The sequence below is a fragment of the Podarcis muralis genome, chromosome 11 (genome assembly GCF_964188315.1).
Source record: "Podarcis muralis chromosome 11, rPodMur119.hap1.1, whole genome shotgun sequence".
Taxonomy (NCBI): Eukaryota; Metazoa; Chordata; class Lepidosauria; order Squamata; family Lacertidae; genus Podarcis; species Podarcis muralis.
The window spans coordinates 2,817,803-2,842,131 of NC_135665.1; the positions used below are offsets into that span (position 1 = coordinate 2,817,803).

Here is a 24,329-nt window from a genome sequence, read left to right on the forward strand (position 1 = left end):
CACACGTCTACTGAGAAGTGAATACCATTGTACTCAGTGGTGTTTACTCCCAAGTAAATGTGTAGCCTGCCAACCTAGCAGTTCGAAAGCACCCCCGGGTGCAAGTAGATAAATAGGGACCGCTTTCTAGTGGGAAGGTAAACGGTGTTTCCGTGTGCTGCGCTGGCTCGCCAGAGCAGCGATGTCACGCTGGCCACGTGACCCGGAAGTGTCTCCGGACAGCGCTGGCCCCCGGCCTCTTGAGTGAGATGGGCGCACAACCCTAGAGTCTGGCAAGACTGGCCCATACGGGCAGGGGTACCTTTACCTTTACCTTTAAATGTGCAGAAGATTGTAGTCTACATATTTTAGAAATGAATTGTAATTATAAATCAATGTTACATTCCCTAATACAGTAACATATTCTGATTTTCCTCTTTGCTGATTGTATCTTTCTTTCTGTAAACCATTAATACTGTGTTATAATCCAGTCCTGGAAACACCGCTGTGGAAGTAATGCTATAATTTCTGCAGAACTTGTTCCTAGGCATCAGTCAAATCCTATACAGTACACATCTCCCAAAACAGAAAAGCCCCAATCTCACACATACCTCCTTCAGAGTAGGTGCCACTGAACCCAGTGAGGCTTGCTTTGAGTAAACACGCATAAGATCCAGCTGTTAGTTTGATGGGGCTTCTCCCAAGTACATATGCATAGGTCTACAAATAGTACCATGGTTAAGGCTGAAGCCCTAAAATGCTTTGGGCTCACAGAATCATAGCTTCAGACACAATTCAGACAGAGCAACAATTGCAACCATTCTGAAACAGGATGGCCGTCAGCAGCCACACTCCGCAGAAACAGGGGAGAACACCAGGGAATAAAGCTGCAGTGAGACCCACAGGTAAAAACCGGCAACAAAGTTATATGTACTGAGATCCACCGCTAAAGTGAGAGCTGCACAAACCTACAGCAATAAGACACAAGGAGATTGCCTCAGTGGCAGAGCTTGAGGGAAGTTAAGCCACATAAATATAACTAACCTTAGTATACTGAATCTTCAGGTCCTTGAGGGGCTCTGGCAAAGCCGGGGCAGTTGACATGTTTGGACTAGTTCCTGAAACACAGGTGAAAGGAGGTTGTAAGAAAAGTTCAGTGATATTTGCCCTGACTGAGCACTTCGATATAATTGTGCCTTTTTATCTGAACTGACTATAGTATATTTGCATGCAAGAGTATGATTGGACGAACAACTGCACAGCACAGAGAGAGGGGGGGGGGACTACAGCTAATGTGCAACACCTAGAAAAGCAAGCTGTGTACTTGGGTGCAAAAGTCCATATGAGGTCGTGGCATTCTCTATGTGTGCAAATAGCAGCCTGCTCCTTTTCACCTGCAAGAATAACATACACTCAGAAACATCAGTATAGATATGTTCTGAAGACATTTCAGTGCTTTGGAAATTTACGCAAATATAAACTGTATGTTGTTGTTTTTTTAAAAAAATAGTTCCTGTCTTTCTAGCAGTGACAAGACAGGCGAAAATCCAACAGGTTCAGCTTTTCCTGGCAGGAATTGCTGTGATAATATTGAAAAGAGTGTTTAATTTGAATATGTCAAATCAATGCATTTTTAATAACTCTTGGAAACATTCTAGGAAGCAGGAAACCATACTGGCTTTTGCAGCAAAACCAACTAAGTGCCTTGCAGCACTTTTAAAACAATCAGATTTTGTGGTTCATCAATAATATCTTCAGGATGTATTATTCTTAGTTAGATATACAAGCGTGTGCATTCCAGAGTGCAATGCTATGACTGCAGTGTCAGAGCCCACTGTGTGCACCTGGCCTGTGAGGGGGTAAAGCATTACCCATGGCTCCAACCTTTAGGTAGTGCTGCCATCACCCTGCTTCTAAACTTCCAGGCTAGTGGGTTGCAAACACAACAGTCTTCAGGCTCTTATTGTAGGAACTGTGAAATCTCCAATTGGCACTAGAAGAAAGATTCAGACCATCTTCTCCAGGTTTCCTGTTTGCCAAGATCTTGGAGCACATGACTGGAGCTAGGCTGCAAGTTAGGTATGGGCAGCATATTTGGTTTAGTTTAGATTCTTGTGAGACCTGACCTAATTCACAGTTCCTGCTGAAACAAGATATGAACTGAAGCAGGTATACTTTCTGAAATTTTGTGAAACTATTCTTCTAGCAAATAATATGCACAAAAATGTGTGCATAGAAAAGTATAAATGTATTATTATTGAAAATAATGCCATATATAATAAAATAAAACATAACATAACATATAAAATGCATTGTATAAGAGGAAATTGCTTGCAAAATAGCATACAAAAATGGATATGTATTAGGGAAAAAATCACACTAAAACACTGATAAATTTTCATTTTTATCATTTATTAAATTAATATTAAATTCCAAAGATCACAGGGTGGTTCACACAGCATAAACATACAAAATGAAAACACGAAATACATAATAAAACAAAAACAAACGAATAACCCCCACCCCACAAACACATTTAAAAGGCTATACTGTATAATGTTTATTCAGCCCAAGGCCTGGTTATAGAGAAATGTTTTCACTGGGCACCTAAAGATCTGTAATGAAGGCGTCAGGCAGCCCCCCTGAGGAGAGCATTCCATAAACAGGGGGCCACTGCTAAAAATGCTTGTTCTTATGTTTCCACCCTCTGAGCTGCTCATGGAGGGGTCACACAAAGAAGGTCCTCAGATGGGCTGGTCCTTCAGGTATTGTGGTTCTGAGCCATTTAATACTTTACAGGTCAAAACCAGCACTTTGAATTGGGCCTGGAAATTAATTGGCAGTCATTGGCAATATATGCTCAAACCATCTTGCCCTGGTGAGCAACCTGTCTAATGAATTCTTACACCAGCTGAAGTTTCCAAACAGTCTGTAACACCTTGTATAACACTTTGCAGTACAGTGTAATATAACCTAGAGGTGACCAGAACATAGACAGCAGAACTTAGGCTATCCCTGTCCAAATAGTGGCACAGCTGGGCCACCAACTGAAGCTGATGGAAGGCACTCCATGCCACCAAGACTACCTGAGCCTCAAGTGACAGCAAAGGATCCAGGAGTACTCCCAAGCTACATACCCACTCCTTCAGAGGAAGTGTAACCCCATCAAGAGCAGGCAGCCTCCCAGCCATCCGGTCTAGGGAGCCACCCACTAACAGAGCCTCAGTCTTATCTGGATTGAGCTTCAGTTCGTTGGCTCTCAGCTAGTCCATTACTGAGGCAAGACAATGATCCAGCACTTCCACTGCCTCACCTGCAGATGTAAAGGAGAAGTAGAGCTGCATGTTGTCAGCAACCTCCTCCAAACTCTGTTTCAGGTTAAACATCATAGGGGATAAAATTAAACCCTGGGGAACCCCATGCTGAGGATTCCACAGAGCTGAAGAGCAGTATTCAAGCATCACCATTCATGTAGCACCAGAACCACCACAAAGCAGTGCCAGAAGGATGCTATGGTCGATGGTAGGGTGGATCTACACACAGGGAAAATGCCCCCACTATAAATAAGTCAGAAGTTAAATCATTATAACAAAAGAAAAAATGCTATGTAAAATTTGCATAGATTTTTTTCTCTCTCTGGTGCCATCTGGTGTTGCATGTTTATAACAAATTCAAAACACTGTTTTTGGACTAATGTAGCTGAGTCCTTAGATTTTTCTGAATCCATGGAGGACTTCTTAAGGAGTGGTCTTACCACAGCCTCCTTCAAGCAGGCAGGGACCACCCCCTCTTGTAAAGAGGCATTAACCACCTCCCTGGCCCAGCCAGCTGTTCCCTCCCTGCTGGTTTTTATCAGCCAAGAGAGGTCTGGGTCCGGAGTGCAAGTCCCAACTGATCCAAACACATTGTCCATGTCCTCAAAACTTACTAACTGAAATTCATTCAACATAACAGCACTAGAGAGTGTTCTGGACACCCCATGAACAAACAATAATCACAAATGGATTGCAGAAATGAATTTGAGATCAGGAAAATGGGAAAGTGAAACCAAGAGATTTGTCCATTTCTCATTGCAGAGGGGGGAGTCCAGTCCATGGGAGGGAACCTAGGACAGCAGCAGGCAGGTCATGTATGCAGGAGATGGGTGCTTGGGGCAATTATCACTTTGCCAAGGTAGGAGAGGTGGTGTCCACTGGAAGGATTTTGTGAAAGGACAAGCAGCATTTGTGCAGGGCATTGTGGCATCAGGTCAGTATACATTTGAGAGTTCGTTCCTTAAAGATGCATAAGACTAAGCAGTAAAGTTCTGGCAAACAAAAAACCTTTCTCCTGACTATACATTGCAGGTAAAAAGGCACCTAGTTCAGTCTCCCCCACCCCTCCCAAAAAAGAAGATCCAAAAATATTTAGGAAGAATGCTGCATTAACTGGATTTCTGCCACTTAAAGGGAGGGAAAAAATGGGGGTGGGGATAGAGATGGCAACCTTCCTTGTGAAATGCAGGCCATGTTGATTGGGCTGCCTTGCCTTCCTGTGCAAAATGTTCTCCCTCCCTCCATGACTGACCATTTTTTGGTATAAACTAGATGCAGGGTGTGGTAATGCTCAGAAACTTCAGCAAAGTTTTGAAGTGCTCAGCCTTGCCCTTTAGCTCTGCATATTACAACACAAGATGACTGGCACAGAGCTGTTCGCCTTATAACATATCTGGCGTCTCTTAAAGATTTGTATCTAATATATAATGTTTCATAAAAAGAGATGGACAAATCCATGCTGTGCACATATACTGAAGAACACACACACATCAGCCTCTGCAAGGTTTTATTTTCCCTGTTCCTGCATGTAGTTAGAAGGCAGAATAATATATCCAGTTTATGTGCATTTGAAAAGCATTGCTTTCCATGAATTCACTTGCATAAATATTGTGCCGTTACTGGCTCTGCTGCTTTGCCTTCATCAGCAACCTAAAATTCATGGCGTGCAGAGCTAACGACAGAGACAGTTCCACTTGTTTAATTTCTCCTACCAGGCTGCTGTGAAAGACAAAGGAACGGGATCAATAAAAATGGCAACCCTGCTGTAAGCTGCAAGTCTTTTCTCATTCAAAAATTGAAAAGTGGATGCAGTCAACTGGAGGTGAAGAAAAACACTCTGCACAAGTCTAGTTGGCACTTTATTTTTATTACTTTATAAGCCCCAGAGCTGCACTGTGAGAATGAAACCAGATTCAAGGTTCACACCCTGCAAATACCTCAGTCAGGAGGACCAAGGTCTGTTCACCTGTTGAGCAAGATGGCTAGCTGCCCAGAACGTTTCAGCTACACCACACCACTAACCTGTCCTGTCCTGTCCTTCCAGTTTAGCTCAAAGCCCTCATAGTTTTGCTTGTTCCAGCAAATCCTTGGTAGTGCCAAAGCCACTCCGGAAATAAGCCATGGGGCACATTACAAAATACATACTTCAACTGTAGAAAGGCAAGACAGTTTCTGTCTGAAAAAAGAGTGGCATCGGGTGAAAAGCATTTCATTCTTGGCTACTACCACAATCTGGGTTCAGTCCCTAGAAAGATCTTCAAGCCTGTAACCTTTGAGTGTTGGAGTGATGGAGCTCCCTGAGGCGAACCTGCCCTGTGTCCCCTAAGCTAGTCTTCTCCCCTCAGGTGTGGTGCTGGTTCTGTCATCAATGCTGAAGTAAGATTCAGCTTGTCAGTCTGTGAGAAATGGGCAGGAGGCACCATATCAGCCTTTGCCTCAGAGAGCAAAATGTCTTGGCCTGACTCTACCATTCATGCAAGGAACAAAGCAGGACTTTCCTCACACTGTTGGGATGTGGCAATACCCCAAATTGCAAAAGAATACATAAAGTTAATATTTTAAATGAACATATTGTATTTCTATAACATAGATATGAAAAGAGTTAAGAACTTTACAAAGAATATGTATGTGGCCTATGGCCAATAGAACATACAGTAAGCAAATAATTGTAGTTTCACAGCACTGAAAAGCAGACACTGTGCAAATGATGACAACAATATATCTCTAGCCGCACTGACTGGATGTTATCTTCCAATGCTGACTGTACCACAGCACAAAGATATGGTTGTCCAAAACCTTGACATCCTGAAGAAAGACTGTGGTGTAGTCAGCATTTGGAAGATATATCCAGTCAGCATGAATAGATATGACAGAATACATTGTTGTGATAATATGTGCAGTGTCTGCATTTCAGGGTTATGAAGTCACGTGAAACTGTTTGGTTAGTACTATATATAAATGGTTTGGTTAGTATTGTCTCCTCCTCTGAATGCACCCCTTCTGGAGTTAGGGGGTGCATGGAGTTTCCAGTTTCATGAGCCACAGCTGCCATATGAGGCCCCTGCCAGCAGCCCCTTCCCGCTCGGCAATTTCCCCCTCAGTTTTCAGGGGTCTCTCCAGGTAGAGCAGGACATAAGACCCAGAGCAACACTGGGCTCAGTCCTACTTGCAGTCTTCCTGAAACCACTTTCCATACTTAACTGCTAGACACAGGTTGCTGCAATTATGGGATTTTTCTGCTTCAGGTGTCAAAATAAATTGATTAGCATTGGATGCTATATACTTTGATTTTTTGAGTGTTGCCATTTCCTGCTTTGTCTCAGGTGGCAAAACAGCTAGGGCCTGCTCTGCTTATTATGAATGCTTGCTTTGGCATTTTAAAATTTTCTTAATATATAAAGCATCCAACAATATTACTGACTTTCCACTTACTACAAAGCTTATGGGTTATAATAATTGTGCCAGCAAACAGATCAGATTCCACCAGGACAAGTTTCCAAACAGACAAGGGATGATTAATAGAAAGTTAGGTATTCTGGAGTGTCACTGGAAGAAATGGAATGCAAAGACTTTATTGTCTGCTGAGTTCCTATCGATCCCAGGGAGACTTTGGCACCCCTTTCTTTGAATTGTTCTTGTTGGACACAATCCAAAGCACGCATGGTGGAGTTTTCTGTTAACTTCTGTTATGGGAAAGGCTCTGTGCACAGGTGCACAAACAGTTTTCCTAGTGTTGCACAGAAAAGGTTTTGCTTGCAGGGGAGAGTTCCTACCAAGGCAAGACCTATGAGGCTGTGTGCTGCCTTGGCAAATATTTGTCTAGAGTTACAGTGTTCGCACTCAAACACTGTAGTTTGGGAATGGCACAATGTGCATTGTGGTTCACACCAAGCAAATCACATCTTTAAAAATATACACCCTCTTGTGCAAGGGGTGAATTTCTTCTTTGTGTGCCCAGGCGGAGACCCTCTGACCCCAAGAGACCACCAGAAGGAATAATGACTCGTGACAACGTGTTATGGAATTAAAAATTGGCCACAACTTTATTAAACCTTTCAGATGTAGGAAGACCTTGGCTTAGGCATTGGGCACGTATCCCTCCCAGCCTGCAGCTGGGGAACAGGGGCTCCTCAGGGTGAATGGGATATGGGAGGGTGCGCTGCAAGACGCTTGTGTACGCAGGCAGCCCATCCCATATCCCCGCAACGCAGGGGAGTTCACTGACAACCTTTCAGTGCATGGCCAGTGACTTCCTATTTACAAACCCCTTTAAGAGAGGACCCTGGAATCGCCGCTGGGGGGGGGGGTGAGTCACTACTTCACGCCTCCCCCCATATACGAAGATAGACTAAAGGATTCCGCCCAAGGCCTCAAACCGCCAAAGTTGCTATGGGGAAGGAAAAACCTGCCAATGCAGGGAAATTCCTTCCCGGTTCTTCAACAGCAACCATCAAAAGTCCGTAGCAGCGCCCACTGAAGAGGAAGAAACAAACAAGCAATAGACAAAGGGAGGGTTGGGTGGGTGAAGCTCCGGAGCCAAGCGCATGTTTGCGGCCGGCTCCGCCTCCTATTTATGCAACTGGCCACAGCTGATAGGTTAACTGGGGTTCGGTGGGAACCCCCAATGATTATCACAAGGAGGTGGGCCAGCCCAACCAGCTGGTGAGTCCTATGTGGCCAGAGGTGCCACGTGCGGTCCTGCAAAGGGCTCCCACAAAGAAAGGTGTGAGCACTCATTATTGCACATTGCATCTTGGAAAAGAATGCATACAGTGTCATGGTAAGCAAAGTATGTGGGGCATTTTAAGCAATCACTCATAGTAAGAATTTGTGCTGAGTCAAAGCATCACCAAGTGAAGACTTTAGAATGAAAGGGGGTGCTGGCGGAAGAAGAGGAGTGCGGGGGGAGCGCACCGCCCCCAGCAGCTTGATCCCAGTGGGGTTCCATTGTGGCTGCCCCCCTGCCTGCGCTAGGCGCCCCGCCCCTGCAGGTGGCATGCCCTGCTCCCAGGACGCACACCCCACCCCACCACACATATACAATTAATTCATGTCTTCTGTGATTGTTTGCAAACTTTACAACCATATAAGAAGAAAGTTGTGGCACAGTGCAGGGTGGGCAGGATTAGTCACCCAGCTGCTTAGACCTCAAGCTGAATATCCACTCAACTCTTCAGACGTGATGTGGGTTTTGCAGCCTGACATAGCCCCTCTCCCCATCTTCATTGTCCTGGCTCCCAGTCTCTGGCTCCAACAGCCATTGAGAGATGGCTCTCCTGTCTCTCCTAGCAGCTGTGTGATTCAAATTTGCCCACCTGCAATTTGGCCCAATCATAGCTGGGCTTGGAGGAGTGGCAGTGGGGGTGACCTGAGGCAGACTTCCTGGTGGAGTCTCCCTGGGTACAAAAACTGGTCTGGGCTTCACCTGAGACCACAGTTGCCTGCAGATCTCCCTCCCTCCCACCCATATTTTCATGGTTTTCACTGTTCGGTTGTGCAATTGTGTGGTATTTGATAGACCTTGCTATGGTTCTTATGGTTGCCGTATGTGGGGTTAGGGAGGAAAATTTCTCATCAGAAGAACTGGCCTGTTTTGAGGGTTTCACCTACCTCACAGCAATCATCACAACATATGCGGATATGGCATTGGGTAAGTTCCTAGTCTTTGGCGGAGGGGAAATTGTGAAACCTCTGCTTCTACCTCCTTGGTGGTAGGGAACCCTGTTAAAGGGATCCATGGGGTGGTGCTTCTGTCCATACGTCCAGGCAAGGAAGGGCTGAGGACCATAGCACTCTCCAACGTGGCAAGTCTGTGGGAATTGCACCTATTTGATGTATGTCATAGGTGAACCCCAAATCAGTCTTGAACCCTGATATCCCTCCAGCAGGTAAGCTGGAGGAGATGGTAGCTACCCAGCACCAAGCCAAAACTCATTTACATCTGCAATCAATAAAGTTGTGGCCTAATTTAAATCCAAGAATGTTATCGGTGGTTCTTGGTTTTTCTGCTATGGCTAGATGGGGTGGGTTCACTGCACCCTGGCAGTAATGTCCCTTTCTTTCTGAACTGTGTTGCAGGGATACACAGGCTGCGGTGTACAGAAGGAAGAAACAGAAAGTTGCCCAGTTGTCAAGACACTTGGGTGATTCTTCCTCACTTCCACCTCTGGGCTGTGACTTACATGCATTATAGTGCAGGAAGAGAAGAAAGTATCCTTGCTTTGCCTGATGAATCAGAAAGAAACATTCCCCTTTCTTCCTGTACAGTGTTGTACAGTGGTGCCCCGCAAGACGAATGCCTCGCAAGACGGAAAACCCGCTAGACGAAAGGGTTTTCCGTTTCTGAGTTGCTTCGCAAGACAAATTTCCCTATGGGCTTGCTTCGCAAGACGAAAATGTCTTGCGAGTCTTGCCATTTTTCCCCCGCTTCCCCCCCCCCTTTTCCTAAGCCGCTAAGCTGCTAATAACCTTTTAGCAGCTCAGCCGCTAAGCCTTTAATAGCCACTAAGCCGCTAAACCGCTAATAGCGCTAATCCGCTAAGCCGCTAATGGGGTTGCTTCGCAAGACGAAAAAACCGCTAGACGAAGAGAATCACGGAACGGATTCTTTTCGTCTTGTGAGGCACCACTGTAATTTCTAGCAGAGCACGGGAAGTGACCTCTTGTTGCCTAGGCAACAAAAGCACACCCTACCTCATATTTCTAGCATAATGCATGAACTTTATTTATCCTCAAAGTCCCCACTACCAATAATCTATAAAAGGGAGATGCTTTAAAACCCCAAACGAGGTTGCAACAGTAGGACTCATAGGTTAGAGACAGACGGTAGACAAATTTGGTTCATTTCACATTTAAAGGTGAACCTTTAAAAGCATAAAAGCATAAAAGCTCAAATATTAGTGTAATACAATCCAAAACTGCATTATATTGGGGGAAATTGCTTGCGAACAAGTGAATATTAGGTAAAATTGCACACAAAATATGTAAAGGGAAACTATTACTAATTTTTATGAGGACATTTAAAAAATTGCAATCAGATGTGGAAATGTGGAGACTGGAAAAACGAGAAACAGGAATTTGACAGATTGTCCCATCCTCCTCTGCCCTAGTAATAATTCACAATGAAAGATGTTTGAAGGGCTATAATAAATAGTCCATAGTCAAAGCAATATATGCTGAGCTAGACATGCAAAATAAAATAAAATAAAAATAAGCTAGAAAATCTAATGCCACTTCCATTGACTCTTGTCAGGGTTGGTGCCAACTAGTAAATGCAAAACAATATATGGGCAGAATTTTATTTCAAGGCCAAAGGCTGAAAATCACTGATAAGCCTAAACTTATTACAGAGGAAGTTTGTATCATCTGAGCAATGATTTAGCAAAGACTGCATTGTGCTTGTGTACAGTGCTGATCTACTGAATTTTTTCAGAGCTTGGTCAAGATAGGTCAAATAAGGACATGCACATCTTAAAAGCACATGCCTTAAACAAATTGCCTGAAATATATCAACATTTTTTATAAGCCCGCTCACCCCTTTTTGTGCGGCGGCATTGTGGGATGGAGGAGGCTTCACTGGGGCCCCGACGAGGGATTTCAAACTGTAGTCCCCTCCCTATCAGGAACGGGATCCTGCCTGCACCCTGCTTTGGCAAATGGGACGTGGGCTGTGCCGGGCGTGGAGCCAATGGAGCCAATGGTGGACTTCTCTCGGATCCGCCCCTTGCCCATTTAAGCAGCCAGCACCTGGGGTCTCAGCCTGTTTGTTCCTGTGCCGGGTTTCCCTGCCTACCCACCCTCGGTTTAAGCTGATAGTCAATGCCTTTGCTGTGGCTACGGTGGTCACCGTCCTTTAAGGGGCTGGGTAGGAATTTGCCCACTGGGCTAATTGGCATTGACCCAGTGGTTTTGCCTACCTCATAGCAATCATCACAGTTGGTTGAGCATTGGGGCAATCCTTTGTTTTGGATGGACGGGAGGTTGTGGTCTCCGCCTGCCCCTCCAAAAGCTGGCATATCCTGTTAAAGGGAACTGGGGGGAGTGGCCATGTCCGTGTGCCCTGGCAGGGCCAGGGCCGAAGGCACTCCCCCAGACGGTGGCCCCTGCAGGGGTCATCCCTGGATTGACAACGCGTCACTTTTAGTGAGCAGACCAGAAGTATTTAGATTGCCCCATGCCCAGACCAAACCTCTTTCATCAGTATTCTATAAAGTTGTGGCCTGTTTTGACCCAAAACCCAGTCTTATTGGTCTCTTATTATACTGGTTGGGGGATGGGAAGTCTGATGCCTGGTCCGGCAATGGTCCAGGGGCTGAATCCAGATAAGGGAAGTGCCATTGAACTTTCCAAAGGCATGATTGGCCACTGTGAGAACAGGGTGCCTTTGCCTAGATGGCCTTTTGTTCTGAGCCAGAAGGATAAGTTGAATGACCAGATTTATGTTCACACACTAGATCGTCACTTTCTTTTCCCCTGCTTGCCCCCCAAATTTACTTTAGAGCCCCCTGCCCAACCCTCAGGGGTAGATGTTGAGTGTGTGCAGGGGGCTCTAGGGAGAATGAAAAGAAGGTGAAGTTCCACAGTGTGAGCAGACCTCCATTTTTCCCCACACATGGGCAGCATTGCATACAACCACATATATTTAATAAAAAGCACACTGAAGTTGTTGTAAGACATGCAATCAGATGAGTTCCATAAGAGATTCAAAGGATCTTTTGTTGAAAGGAGGATGCACAACAAAATAGCAAATGTGGTTTGGTGTACATATATGTTAAGCAAGCACAGTGGGGCAAAAATAAATAAATCCTAAATTCACATATTTAATGATGGCAGTGATTGACCAGGAAAGAGAGCTTGGGATCGTGGTAGGTTAGCAGCTCAGTGAAAACATGGTTAGTGTGTGGCAGTAGTGAGAAAGGTAAATTCCATGCTTGGGATTAGGAAGAAAGAAACTGAAAATAGACCAGACAGCATCATAATGCATTTTTATACATCTATGCCGTGACTGCAACTGGCATCTGGTGTTTAGTTCTGATCACCACATCTCAAATATGAAACAGTAGAGCTAGAAAAAGAATTAAAAAGCAATCAAAATCATCACGAGTTTGAAGGAGCTTGCCTATAAGAAAAGGTCAAGTGTTGAGTCCTCATAGTTTAGGGGGGGGAGGGGGAGGATGGACTGACATGATACAGATTTATAAAATAACCCACGGTGTGGATACCATTTCCCCCCTTCCTTTCCCAAGAGTCATGCAATGAAGATGGTTGTTAGAAGATTCAGAAGAGAGAAAAGAAGATGTGGTGATGACCACTAGTCTCGATGTCAGGGACTGCACTTAAATTTATGGAGGATCAATATAGGCAACGATTCGCCCCACAGATGCCCTGCAGAAAGACAGAGGCATCTTCCCTCTTAGTGCTTTGGTAGTCTCAGTGCCAATCTTATTATAATGTTAGAAAGCAGAATGTGATATTGCAATAAGGAATTGAAATTGCCGGGGTGGGGGTGGGGGCTTACTTGTTTCTTTTTTAAAAAGGAAGGAAAATTATACTATGGTGGTGGAGGGAAGAACACGCACCCATCAAAAGACAACCCCCCCCATGTTCTTTTTTTAAAAAAACTTTTCATCTCTTTATTTATTTTAACCAATTTTTAATTGGTTTCTAAAGAAATACAAATACATTAACCATTAAACACTTTCCAGCAGTACATCTAATGGGGTTTGTTTTATCCATTGTCTCTAGACATACAGTGTTGTATTGCTAAAGGAGAAATGGTAGCCTCATACTATGGGACTACATCACGCTCACTATTGGTTAAACTAAAACAAAAAAACCCACCACCACCTCCTGCAAGAACTGTTCCAAAGTGTGTCCAAGCAGCAGGTCTCTCATGAAAACTTTACAACGGAGGTGACAGAAACACTTTCAAATCACAATGGGCTCAGAAAGGGCCATAGCTCAGTGGTAGAGCAATGCAGAAGATCCTAGGTCTAATCCCTGGTATCTCCAGAGAGGGCTGGCAAATGACCCTTCTCTGAAAGCCCAGAGTGGGCAATCCTGAGCTCAATGGATCAGTGGCCCATCTTGGTACAAGGCAGTTCCCTTTGTCCTTAGCGCTTTCTGGAGTAGGGCTTTAAAAAAAAATCTGCAGGTGTTTGAGAGGCGCTATGAACCCCCTGAAAACCCAGTTACAAGTAAAGTTGGGGCTCTTCTACAGCTGGGGGAATGGAAGGATACAAGTCACAGATAAGAAGATCCAGGTAAACTGCACAAACCATTGAAGTGGTAATCCTGTCTATGTACACTTACCTAGGAATACGCTCTGTGGAACAACTGAGAGTGGTGTTAGTGCTACACAGAGTAGACCCATTGATGTTAATGGACACAAACAGTGGGTTCATTAATTTCAACAAGTCTACTCTGAACACAGCAGAACACATTGTAAATGTGCATAAGATCAGGTGTTAGCGTGTTTTAGATCATAAAAGTATCAAGTACAATTTGGGGTGAGGGGAAACCCCCCCCCCAAACCTCTTGGCCTTACTTCCATGTAAATGTGTTTGGACCTGGAATGCCCATCCTTAATATCCTTATATCAAAGTAAGCACCATAGAAACAGTTGATAGTAACAAACTAATAATGAATGCATTCAGGGTTAGGGTGTACTGTACTATTATCTGCAAACATTCTTCTGTGCAGCTGCAAACTGCCTGTGTAAAATCTATATCCAACTATTTAAGAACAGAAGGGAAACATTGGCTACTATTCAGCGATCTATAGCATGAATATTAAAATGACTGAAAGGGCAGGAGTCCCAAACTGGGTGGTATGAAGCATTCTCAAGGAGAAAATCCTGCAGGATATGGTGGGAGCTTTAATTTAAATGGGGGTTATAATGGACCTTCAGTTTAGAATTAGAAAGTTCTATTAGCAAATTATTGGTACATACGTTAGATCACGGTCAATGTTCTTAGGATTAAGATTAATGGGACTGTCATCTACATCATCTAGAAATAGCTGCACAATCCTAACCTCGTCTTCTCTTAACTAAGTCCTATGGAATTCAATGAGGCTTACTCCCAGTTTAGCAGGGTTAGAATTGCAGCCTTAGTCTCTGTTTTTATTTAAATGAGATTGCTTCCAAAAATGTGCTTAGGGTATCATCCAAAACAGAAGTACATTCTGTTAAAATATTGGCATTTACTTCCAACATATTTTATAACTGATGTGTAAATCATCTTAAAGCCTAATATTTCAGTTGAGTTTGGACAGATAAGAGCATGATAAGAAAATCAATGAGATGCTTTAAAATGAGACATTTGTATTGGAAGGCTCCACAAAATTTTAACCCAGAGTAAATACTATGCCTAGGTTATTAAGTATTAAATAGTCAAGTGGGTGAAAAACTCAAGAATGATTATATTTCATTTTATATGTGTTTATTTCAAAAAGCAATGAAACATACAATGGCAAGGCAAAGCAAATCCTTTAAAATACTGTTCTAGGATTGCAAAATAATCACAAATGAATTATTTGTAGTGTTGTAAACTAACATGCTTCTGTTTGAACTGTGAACGTCAAAGTCATCAAAGGTTAGTGCCTCTGCCTTGACTTTTCAGACCTGCAATATCTTAAACATGCCTAGTCATATTATTTATAATAACTCATTTTACTTTTAAATATATTTATTTTAATCCAGCCGACGTTCAGACTTGCTGGTTAAGCTTGAGATGCACATTCAGCTGGGGTAAATTTATCTGTCAGGAGGAATATTAAAATGTTGCAAAGAAGAGCAAGGAAAACTCAGTCACAAAGAAGTTGTTTTACGAGCCATATGTTGATTAATATAATATATGTTGATTAATCCCAATCTTCTCCCCTACTTCCATAGATTGTGAGGCAAGGCAAATGAGATGAGTGATTTATCAAAGAACATGTATTAAAAGTATTCCAGGTTCTTATGACAACCATCACTAGAACTATTGGTACGTCTAGTACATGAACAAATTTGAATATCTGAATTTAAAACTTTAGTCTAAATTATAACAGGGCAGGGTTCTTAACATTGCAAATATTATTCTGTCTTTCTTTATATAGAGGGAATCTCCTACAGTAGTTTACATTTTAGAAAGCTGCTTTGATTAAAACAAAAATGTTGCAATCCATTTATTTCATTTTACTTTTTTATGTAGCACGCTGATTCCTACCGCTGGTGAATGCCAAAGTCTAATTTGTTTTCTTTTGAATCATTTCAAAAGCTACATTTTGAACCATTTGAATCATTTCATAAGCTGAAATGGAAAAATAAACCACTTATTTTGAACCATTTGAATCATTTCAAAAGCTGAAATGGAAAAATAAACCACTTAAAGGCTCACTTGATTATGTTATTACATAAGACGTCTGCCTATCCTTCAAGGGTTATTATGCAGGATTCTAAGGACAGTTAGGAGAGAGTGGCTGTTTTTGTAATAAATGAATCCTGTTTCAACTTCAACATCACGAAAGTCAACAATACATTGTCTGCATTTGAGGATGTTCTTCCTGGCCTGGATCGCTTTTAGGAACTCCAGGAACGCTTCTGAAACATCAGTATCTGGGGGGCATTTTTAAGCAGGGCTTTTTTCCCTATCAGCTTTACTAATTTCATCTGATATAATTACAAATATGCAGCTTGGGCATCATCAGCAATTGACTTTTTCCTATTTCAGATTCAGCCATTTCTAATGAGAAGTATAAACAAGCAAGAGATCCTTCCTAATAAATATAATGTGTATAATATATATCATGTATATAATATAATATATTTCCTTTTATTTCATTGGGTAATAATTCTGTCTGCTTCCTTCTCAAGTGTACTGTAAACTATCTGCATGATGGTTCTGTTTGCTTTTCACTTTCAAAGAAAAACTGAACAGACCGTCTTCATATACCACACCATTCACTGTTGTGTAGATGCATTTGGAAGCCAACATCTACATACTGCAATTTTATAGCATTGCTGTTCGCATTGCACGTACAATTAGAGCATTCCTAAATAGGCAGTAAAGGATCTTCTCTGAGATCGCTCCAAAGTAAGCATGATTTAAGTGCCAATTTCAACCAATTCCCCCGCAAAAGAAATATATAAAGATAATCAAGAACCCAAGGTCCTACCTTTCCCTGTGCACGTTGAGTTCCTAGATGGGATGCACTTCGCTCAAAAGCACACTGCGTCCTATAGTCTGTGATCAACACTACAGTCAAAGCATCACGCATGACCTCTCTATATATATGCACACAGCAGTCGCCGCAACAAGTGGCTATCGAGAGTCCTACTTCATCCCCCTGTTTATCAAGTGAGGTTACTCATAGAAACAGATCCTTCAAGCAAACACTAAAACTCCATTGGGAGGAAACTGAATGATACACTTGGAGGAGGAGGGGGAGGAGGATCTTATTTTTGACATAGCAGATGAAAATACCCACAGCTACTGCACATACCATTTATTCTGTTAACCATGTAATATACATTGTCATTTTGACGTCCAGACCATTTCTCTTCTTCCATCACCTCCATGTCAATCCAATTCACTCATTCTTACCAATGATGAAATGGGGGCGGTGAGAGGAAACATGGACAGATTGTTATCCTAGATCCTGTATTTGCAGGACGTTTTAAAACCAGCCAGATTAAGCATCGGGAAGATGTTAGCCTTGATAAAGGAAGCCCCACTGGCTTTCTGTCTCCCTGAGACAATGAAATCACATAGTTGTGTCTGTGTGTCTTTCTGTTTGGGATTGTTCTGTTTTAACACATAAGAGATTGAAGGTCGACTACTAGTCTTAATTAACTCAAGTTAAACTAATGAGGGTGGTGGGAGGGAGAGATTGAAGGTTGGGGGAGGGGTGGCTACAGAAAGAAAATGGATCATTAACCAAGAAGGGTTCAGTTTCAGCTAAGAGTTAGGTGGAGGAATGGATACAGCCAGACTCCATTCTTAGCAGGGGGAAAGTTCGCTAAATGCTATTCTTTTGATGCTGTAAGTAAATATTTAACTTGCATCTGGGAGAAGCCATCAAAGACCATCTGGAGTTAAATTCCAGTTCCTATTTTCATTTGGATGCATTTCAAACTAGATTCCAAAGCCAAAGTCTTTCTACTATCCCTACTCTGCCCATTCTGCTTCACTTCAAAATATTATTGTCCTTATGTGGAGGCTGTACAGGTTTATTTAAGAGCCATAACATCAAGCCCTGCCTGGTTATGGGCAACTTCTGTGATACATCCAAAGCCTACTGCACAGGCCTCCACTAAAAACCTCCAAGAGCGGTGTGGTTTCTCCACAATGCCTACTATCCATGTTGTCAGCAGCATGCCTTGTTTTCGCCTCTGAACAAAAAAAGAGAGAACTATTTTTCAGCATCCTTCATGCAGAGTGGCAGAAGATATAGACTATATCTGTAGAATATATAGTTAAAAATTTAAATGGCATTATTTCCGTACACTCTTGGCTTTGTTTTCCCAAGATAGTCTACGCAACACTGGATTTAGGGCTGTGTGTGAGGTTTCCCCGTGCAGGCGCTGAGCCAAGGGGTCTCAGAACGGAAGGTGAGAGGGAGGGGGCATGAAAATATGAAATATTGGGCAGGGCACCAAATTTTGTCATTGCTCAGGGTGCCATATTACCAAAGTCCTCCCCTGGTCTAAGCTAGTGCATAGTATATCAGACGTACCATTCTAAGACCTGAGAAGAACCATTCATCCTATGAGATCTTTGTTGATAAAAGTACCTGCTGTGTAAAGATTTGGCCTGACACAGGTAGAAACCCATGGTGCAATTATAGGGTGGCCTGGAACCCATGAGTTCTCAGGCATCTCTCAGTATCCTTAAGCAATGATATACGCGTTGCAAAGTATGGAATAAAGTGGGCCACTTAGCAGCAGACATGGCACACAGCGGATGCATATGTAAAGTGAATGAGATGGCAGCCACGCACCTCAGCTTTGCCCTTCAAGGTGTGATAAGGCTCCTGACCAAACAATTCCTGCTTTCTCCTGTTTTAATGCACAAACCACTTACATGAATGCAGCCATGCCAGCTCACTAAATCACTTAGTTTTGCTGCTTGCCTCAGATTTCCAATGGACCAAGCCTTGGACAGGTTGCATGTCTGGAAGGTTTGAGTTCTTTTTAGTAGGTCACAAATTGTGTCAATTTGATTTCATACAACTGGTAGAGGAATTTTCTGCTGTTCAAATAAAACATAAAATAGTAAAAGGGGATATTTAGACAAGGTTATAAGAAAACCAATGGGCATCAAGTTTGGGGTTATCCCAAAGGATGTGGCATCTGTGCTGTCCCCTCAAGTAGGTTAGTGGGGCTGGTTCATCAGTTGTGGCTGCTGATCCTTCACAGTGCTGTCTACCGAGGATCAGCAGGGATCAGCAGATGGGATCACATAAGAGATTTCTGTATCCTGCTTAATTAGCACTTTTGCTCCTCCACACCTCTAGACTAAATTTCTTTGAGAAGAATCTGAACCTGTTTCACCACAACCTTTTCTTTCTTTCTTTCTTTCTTTCTTTCTTTCTTTCTTTCTTTCTTTCTTTCTTTCTTTCTTTCTGATTTATCAGGATGTTTATCTTGGCAATTGTGCCAAAGAAAGGCAGCTTCCAAGATTTTGATATGGGTTAGAGTGAACAAGCTGAAGCTTAATCCATACAAGATGGCGGCACCGTGGGTAAAGAAACTGGCTGAGGGGTGCAACTGGTGTGTGTGCAGGGGCCATATTCTCCTTGAAGGGCCATGTTTGCACACGGGAGTCCTGGCATGCCAGCTGTGACCCAGCCTAGAAAAAGTAGACCTAGTAGTGGATAGACATGTCCTTGTGACACCCATACTAGACTGCATACATGGGGCTGCCTTTGAAGATTATGTGAAAACTTCAGCTGGTGCAGGAAAGTGGTTGCCAGTGTGCTCAGTGGGACCAGGTGGTCAGATTATATTACACTGGTGGTTCTGTGCTGGTTCTGCTGGTTACCAGTGCATTTCCAGGTCCAATTTGAAGTGCTGGCTTTGTCCTTTAAAGCCTTAAGTGGTTTAGTGCCAGGCTATTTGAGGGGCCACCTGCACCCATATGAGCCCACCCATTGGAAGCCCTGAACATAGGCTCATCTTTAAAAATTAGATGACTGGGCACTCTGGTGCGGTATTCAAAGTCTTTAAAAACTGTTTAAAATGGCTTGCAACTGATGTGTTTGATAGGCTGCTATTAGATAATTTTACTGCTGTGGTTGGAAATTGTTTTATTCTGGTTTACATTTTAGTGTATTGCTATTTTTATATTTTGGTGGTGTTTATATATGTGTGTGGTAGAGTTGTATTGTTGCCACCTTGGATGGACATGGTCTGGAAAGATGGCTTATATATATATTTAGTGTGTGTGTGTGAGTGTGTGTGTGTGTGTGTGTGTGTGTGTGTGTATGGTACAGAAAGGCAAAAGTCATTGCCAGTGGAAAACACTGTAGCAAAGATTAGTGCATTTGTCTACTAATTAATTAATCAGAGGCAGAAGCCTAGGCCAAGAATTCTTTGCAACAATTTACAAAATGCTGCTCCTCAAAGGCAGCAAGTGATCTCATGCAGTGGGGTTTTGGTTAATTAAGAAAAGTAGGAGGAGTTTCAGCAGGAGGAGATCTGGGACCCAAGGGCAGGAGAAGGGGAGGATGGGTCGTAGGTTCTCTGTGTTTCAGGTCAGTTACAAAACGAAAGCAAAGCCTTTGGCAAAGCCTTTGTTGTCTATACATGTGTATCTGTCTTCATCAGCCTTGGCCTTGACCGGGGTTAATAAAAGCACTGCTTGCTTTAGGAAAAGCCGAGGGAATGTGACAGGTAACTGAGAAGGAAACTGCCGGCTGCCTTTGGCTTTGCTGTCGTTATTTGTGTCTAACGAGGCCAGCTCGTCGCCAGCCTCTTTGCAGATGAAATGAAGCGATGGGCCCAGCAAGGCAAAGGAGGCGCCGTGTCCTGACAGGCTGAGGTGTGACCTGATGTATCCTAACCACCCCAGACAATGTCAGAAGAACAAGGGAGAAGAGTGAAAAGGTGGAGGGGTCCAAAGTCCGGACTTGGGGTACCCGGAGAAAGGGAATGAAGGAAGAGGATGACAATATGCAACACGTCATGAAAAGGTGGGAGATAAAATATTCTCCTCCTCTTCTTGGTTACTACAAAAGAGTGTATAAGCAATTGATAAAAAGGTTAAAAGCTCAAATGGCATCACATATAAAATAATATGTTTCAACAAAACCATTCCAATAACACACAAGCCCAGCAGAAAAACAGCACTAACTCCAGCAGCAAGACTGTTTCATTCATCAGCCAGTCATCACACAGCTAACAGATGCGTGGGAGAAAAGATAAGTTTTAACCTGGTGTCAAAAGGATGTACTTGATGGCACCAGGTGGGTCTTGCCAGAGAAGAGCATTCCACTGATGGGGATCCACAACTAAAAAAGGCCCTCTGCCTTGGGAGACAAGCCTCAGGTGAAGACTGAGAGGTCCACATAGGGACCTATATAGAGAGGTGCTCTGAAAGGTATTGGGATCCTGAGTCATAAAGGCATAAGGGGCCTTATGATTCAAAAACAGCACTTTAAACTGGGTCCAGAAACACCTAAACATTGAGATCTGGTCAATTTTATCCATATGCTTTAAAAAAAAGAGAGGAGAAAATGCTTTTCATTTTACACTGCAATCCAAACCTCTCTGGAACTGTCCCTCTGCCTGCCCTGGTGTTCTCCACCAGTCTCCACATGTGCTAGAAAAAGCTTCCTTCTGAAGAAGAAGGCAGGAGAGGGGGCCAGCCCGACTCAACCTAGGATTGACTGTATCTCAAGCTGGCCCAATTGCTTTCATGGCAGTGATGGCATAGGCCTGATTCAGAACCACTGGATTCTAAGCCCACTCTGCTATCATCACTTCAGGGCATCAGCCCCACACTTGGTCCAATTGCTGCACCAGTTTAAGGCTTGCACAGCAATTTTGCTGCTGCTCACCTTTCACAATGGCGAGGGTTATTCATTTGCATGTTCAGACCCAGAAACCTCCCCCCTGAATAAATTCATACATGACTCAAATTTTGGTTTGGTTTTTGGTAGAATTTAGGCCACAACTTTATTGATTACAGAAAGTGATTGCTTGCATAGGCTCTGGTTTGACTAGCTCCCTGCCATACAGGTATCGCTGACCCAGGGCACCAGCATAGCTCAGCCTAGGGTGAACACCTGGATAAGCAGAAAGCCAGGAACAGGCTAACTCCACCACCCAAATGTCCCCCTGGACTCAGGCACAGGCACAACCCTCTCTCAGGGGTTGACCAAACCATTGAGTCCCTGGATTTCTTTAATGGAATACCCTTCACAAAAGGATGGCGAGAGTGTTCTCCCATCCCTATCACCTGAACCACAGCCTATCCACAACCTTACAAGTTATGACGATTTGGTACGTGGCAGGCGAAACCCAAATGGCAACAGCCACTCAGCCAAGTGGGGAAAATTCCTGCCATGCCCCTGTCCCAATCACAGATGACACACGACGGCATAGCAAGGTCAAGTGCAAGCCCTAAAAGTAGGGAGAGGTGGGCGGGTGTTCTGAATGCACGCGCTGAAAGAGGAAGCTCTGGGTCATGTGCATGGGCATAAATAGGTCCCTCGAACCGTTTGGACTGTGTCCCATTGGCCAGCTTGAACCCAGCTTCAAGGGACCTACCAATCAGGTGTTGTGGCTGACCAATCGTACCCACCCACAAGACAGGGTGTTAGTTGTCCAGGTCTCACCGCAATACACACCCTCTTTAAGGGAGGACCCGATTTATTTTGAAAACAGTTCCAAGAAGTGGTACACCAAAGGGCAGAAGCAGTCTCCATTGGTGTGCGCTGGTATGTCTATCATGTAATCCAGGAGAGCAAAGGATTTGTTGCACTTTTAGTCAGCTTGCTAAGTAAAATAAATATGCCCACTGAACTAACTCTTCATGTACACATCCATGTCCATGCATTTAACGTATTCATACCTTCCAAGGTCCCGATTTTCCAGGGAAAGCCTCAGAATTATGAAAGACATCCTGGCTTCTGATTTGGTCACAGAATGCCCCCATTTCCTCAGCCGTGCCTCCGCCACTGAGCTCGGAGAGGAGGATGAGCCAGTGCTTGTCCTGAGCTGCAGTGGCAGCAGCTGCATGGCAGCAGCCCCTCCCTCCCCCCCCATGGCCGCTGCTGCTGGCCTCCTCCCTTGGCAGCTCATAGCGGTTGCTGGAGCAGGCAAGGAGGAAGAGAGGGGGCGCCACTGAGGCCCACCCTCTGTAATGCGCCAGCTCTAAGGGACGAGCAGAGGGCAGGACTGCCGGGGGCGGGGGGAGAAAGGGGGCATGGAGTGGAGCACAAAGTCATGATTTAAAATAAAAATGCTTTGTGCATCCACATCTAATCTAAAAATTTATAAAATTTATTTATTTATTGGTGTGTGTTTTTCCTTTTGTAAATCTACTAAAGAAGAATAAAATAAAATAAAATCAGGGCAGTGCAGGCCGTGTGTGCTGTTGGTGTCATGGTGGCGCCACTCTCCCTTCTTCTGATAGGAAATGTGTGTGTGGGGGGAATGGTCAAGGAGGGTCAGTTAGGGGAGTGAGAAATGTCTCTATTTCCATTTGAGGAATGTTGGAGGGTAAGGTCTGAGAGGAAGGACTGTATGGAAAATATGCAGGGCCACAAACAGCAGAATTTCAGTACAGGCCAGTCTCTTCCTGGCAATCTTAATATACTGTTCTGAAGATGATTACTTGCACTGGCTTTGAATGTTTGATATTTCAAATTTTTAAAATGTATTTCGTATATTTGTATAGGTTTCTATAAATGCTTGACTTTCTGATAGACAGACATTTCACTTGGAGATCTAATTATGCCAGGTTTCTCTAAAGCACAAAAGCAAGGGAAAGTTGTAACAAATGTTACTGCATGTACTAGTTAAGAGCATTTTGTTGCAATAAAGGTTGCATTCCTCATTCCTTTCTCACTGTAAATGCAGCATAGTAGACCTTAAGCGACCAATTTCTCTCAGTATTCCTTTATTTTCACCTCCCATCTTTCCCATTTGACTGTATAGACATTGTCAATTTGGCGATCACTTCAATGGTACATGCTTTTATCATTCATATTATAAATTTCCACTTCTTTCCATATCATGAGTTTGTAGATACCATTCTTTTATTTTTGAAGTAGAATTGAGTTGAAAATCCAAAGGAATATTAAATCCAGTAATTTGTGCATAGTAATTTCTTAGACATAAGGAGACCTTGCACATTTCCACTATAGCTGAAGAATAAACTCTTTTTAAAATTCACATCAGTCTTTACCCTTGCATCCTAAGTTTAGGTGATAAAGCTTGAATACACCAAAAACATGGACATTTTACTCATAAACACTGCAAATAAATTCTACTAACTTCCTTTGATTTTTAGCTCCTTTTGAAAACCTTCAGATTATTTTTTTTTGAAGGGTAAAGCTATAATCTCATAATTGTATTAGAAAGGGGAGGGAGAACACAGCAAAACATCCCGCTGGATTTAGGAAAACCATAAATGGGGGCTCTTTGTGCCACACCAGTGATTATATTGCTACCAGAATAGTTTGTATTGCTGGTTGCATGGTAGTGAAAGTGGCTGGGTCCTCTGTAAGAAAAGAAGGAAGATCAGAGAGAAATGATTTCAAGGAAACAAAGAGTTTCACTTCGTCAACAGAGTATAGAATAGTAGATCTTAATAGGAAGGACGAAAGTCTTTTCTAGGACTTTTATGAGGGCATCGTACGCAAAAGGGATTTCCAGTGTTACAAATAATTCATCACTGATTAGCAGTGAACTGCTGTAAAAATTAACTATTTTGCTGGAGGACAGGTTAACCGTTGAAGGCTGAAACTCTTTAGCTAGACTCCTGCTGTCCAAACAAAATGCTCCTCTTACTGCATGCCAGTATTTATGCAATCCACACAGCTCAA

The 24,329-nt window shown here is 43.2% G+C and overlaps 1 protein-coding gene across 2 annotated transcripts in view; it reads right to left on the reverse strand.

The window, feature by feature from the left end:
- Positions 1-16,869, reverse strand: part of ALDH1A1 (aldehyde dehydrogenase 1 family member A1) — a 55,001-nt gene extending 38,132 nt beyond the window's left edge. The window contains exons 1-2 of one of the 2 annotated variants that reach the window (XM_028748537.2): positions 16,779-16,869; positions 1,024-1,097 (exon numbers count right to left, since the gene is read on the reverse strand). In XM_028748537.2, coding sequence (XP_028604370.2) covers positions 1,024-1,097; positions 16,779-16,854 — 150 coding nt within the window. In that variant the 5' untranslated portion in view covers positions 16,855-16,869. Of the gene's footprint in view, positions 1-1,023; positions 1,098-16,451; positions 16,588-16,778 lie in introns of those variants that run through there. The other variant, XM_028748538.2, reaches the window with a different exon arrangement.
- Positions 16,870-24,329: the final 7,460 nt, after the last annotated feature.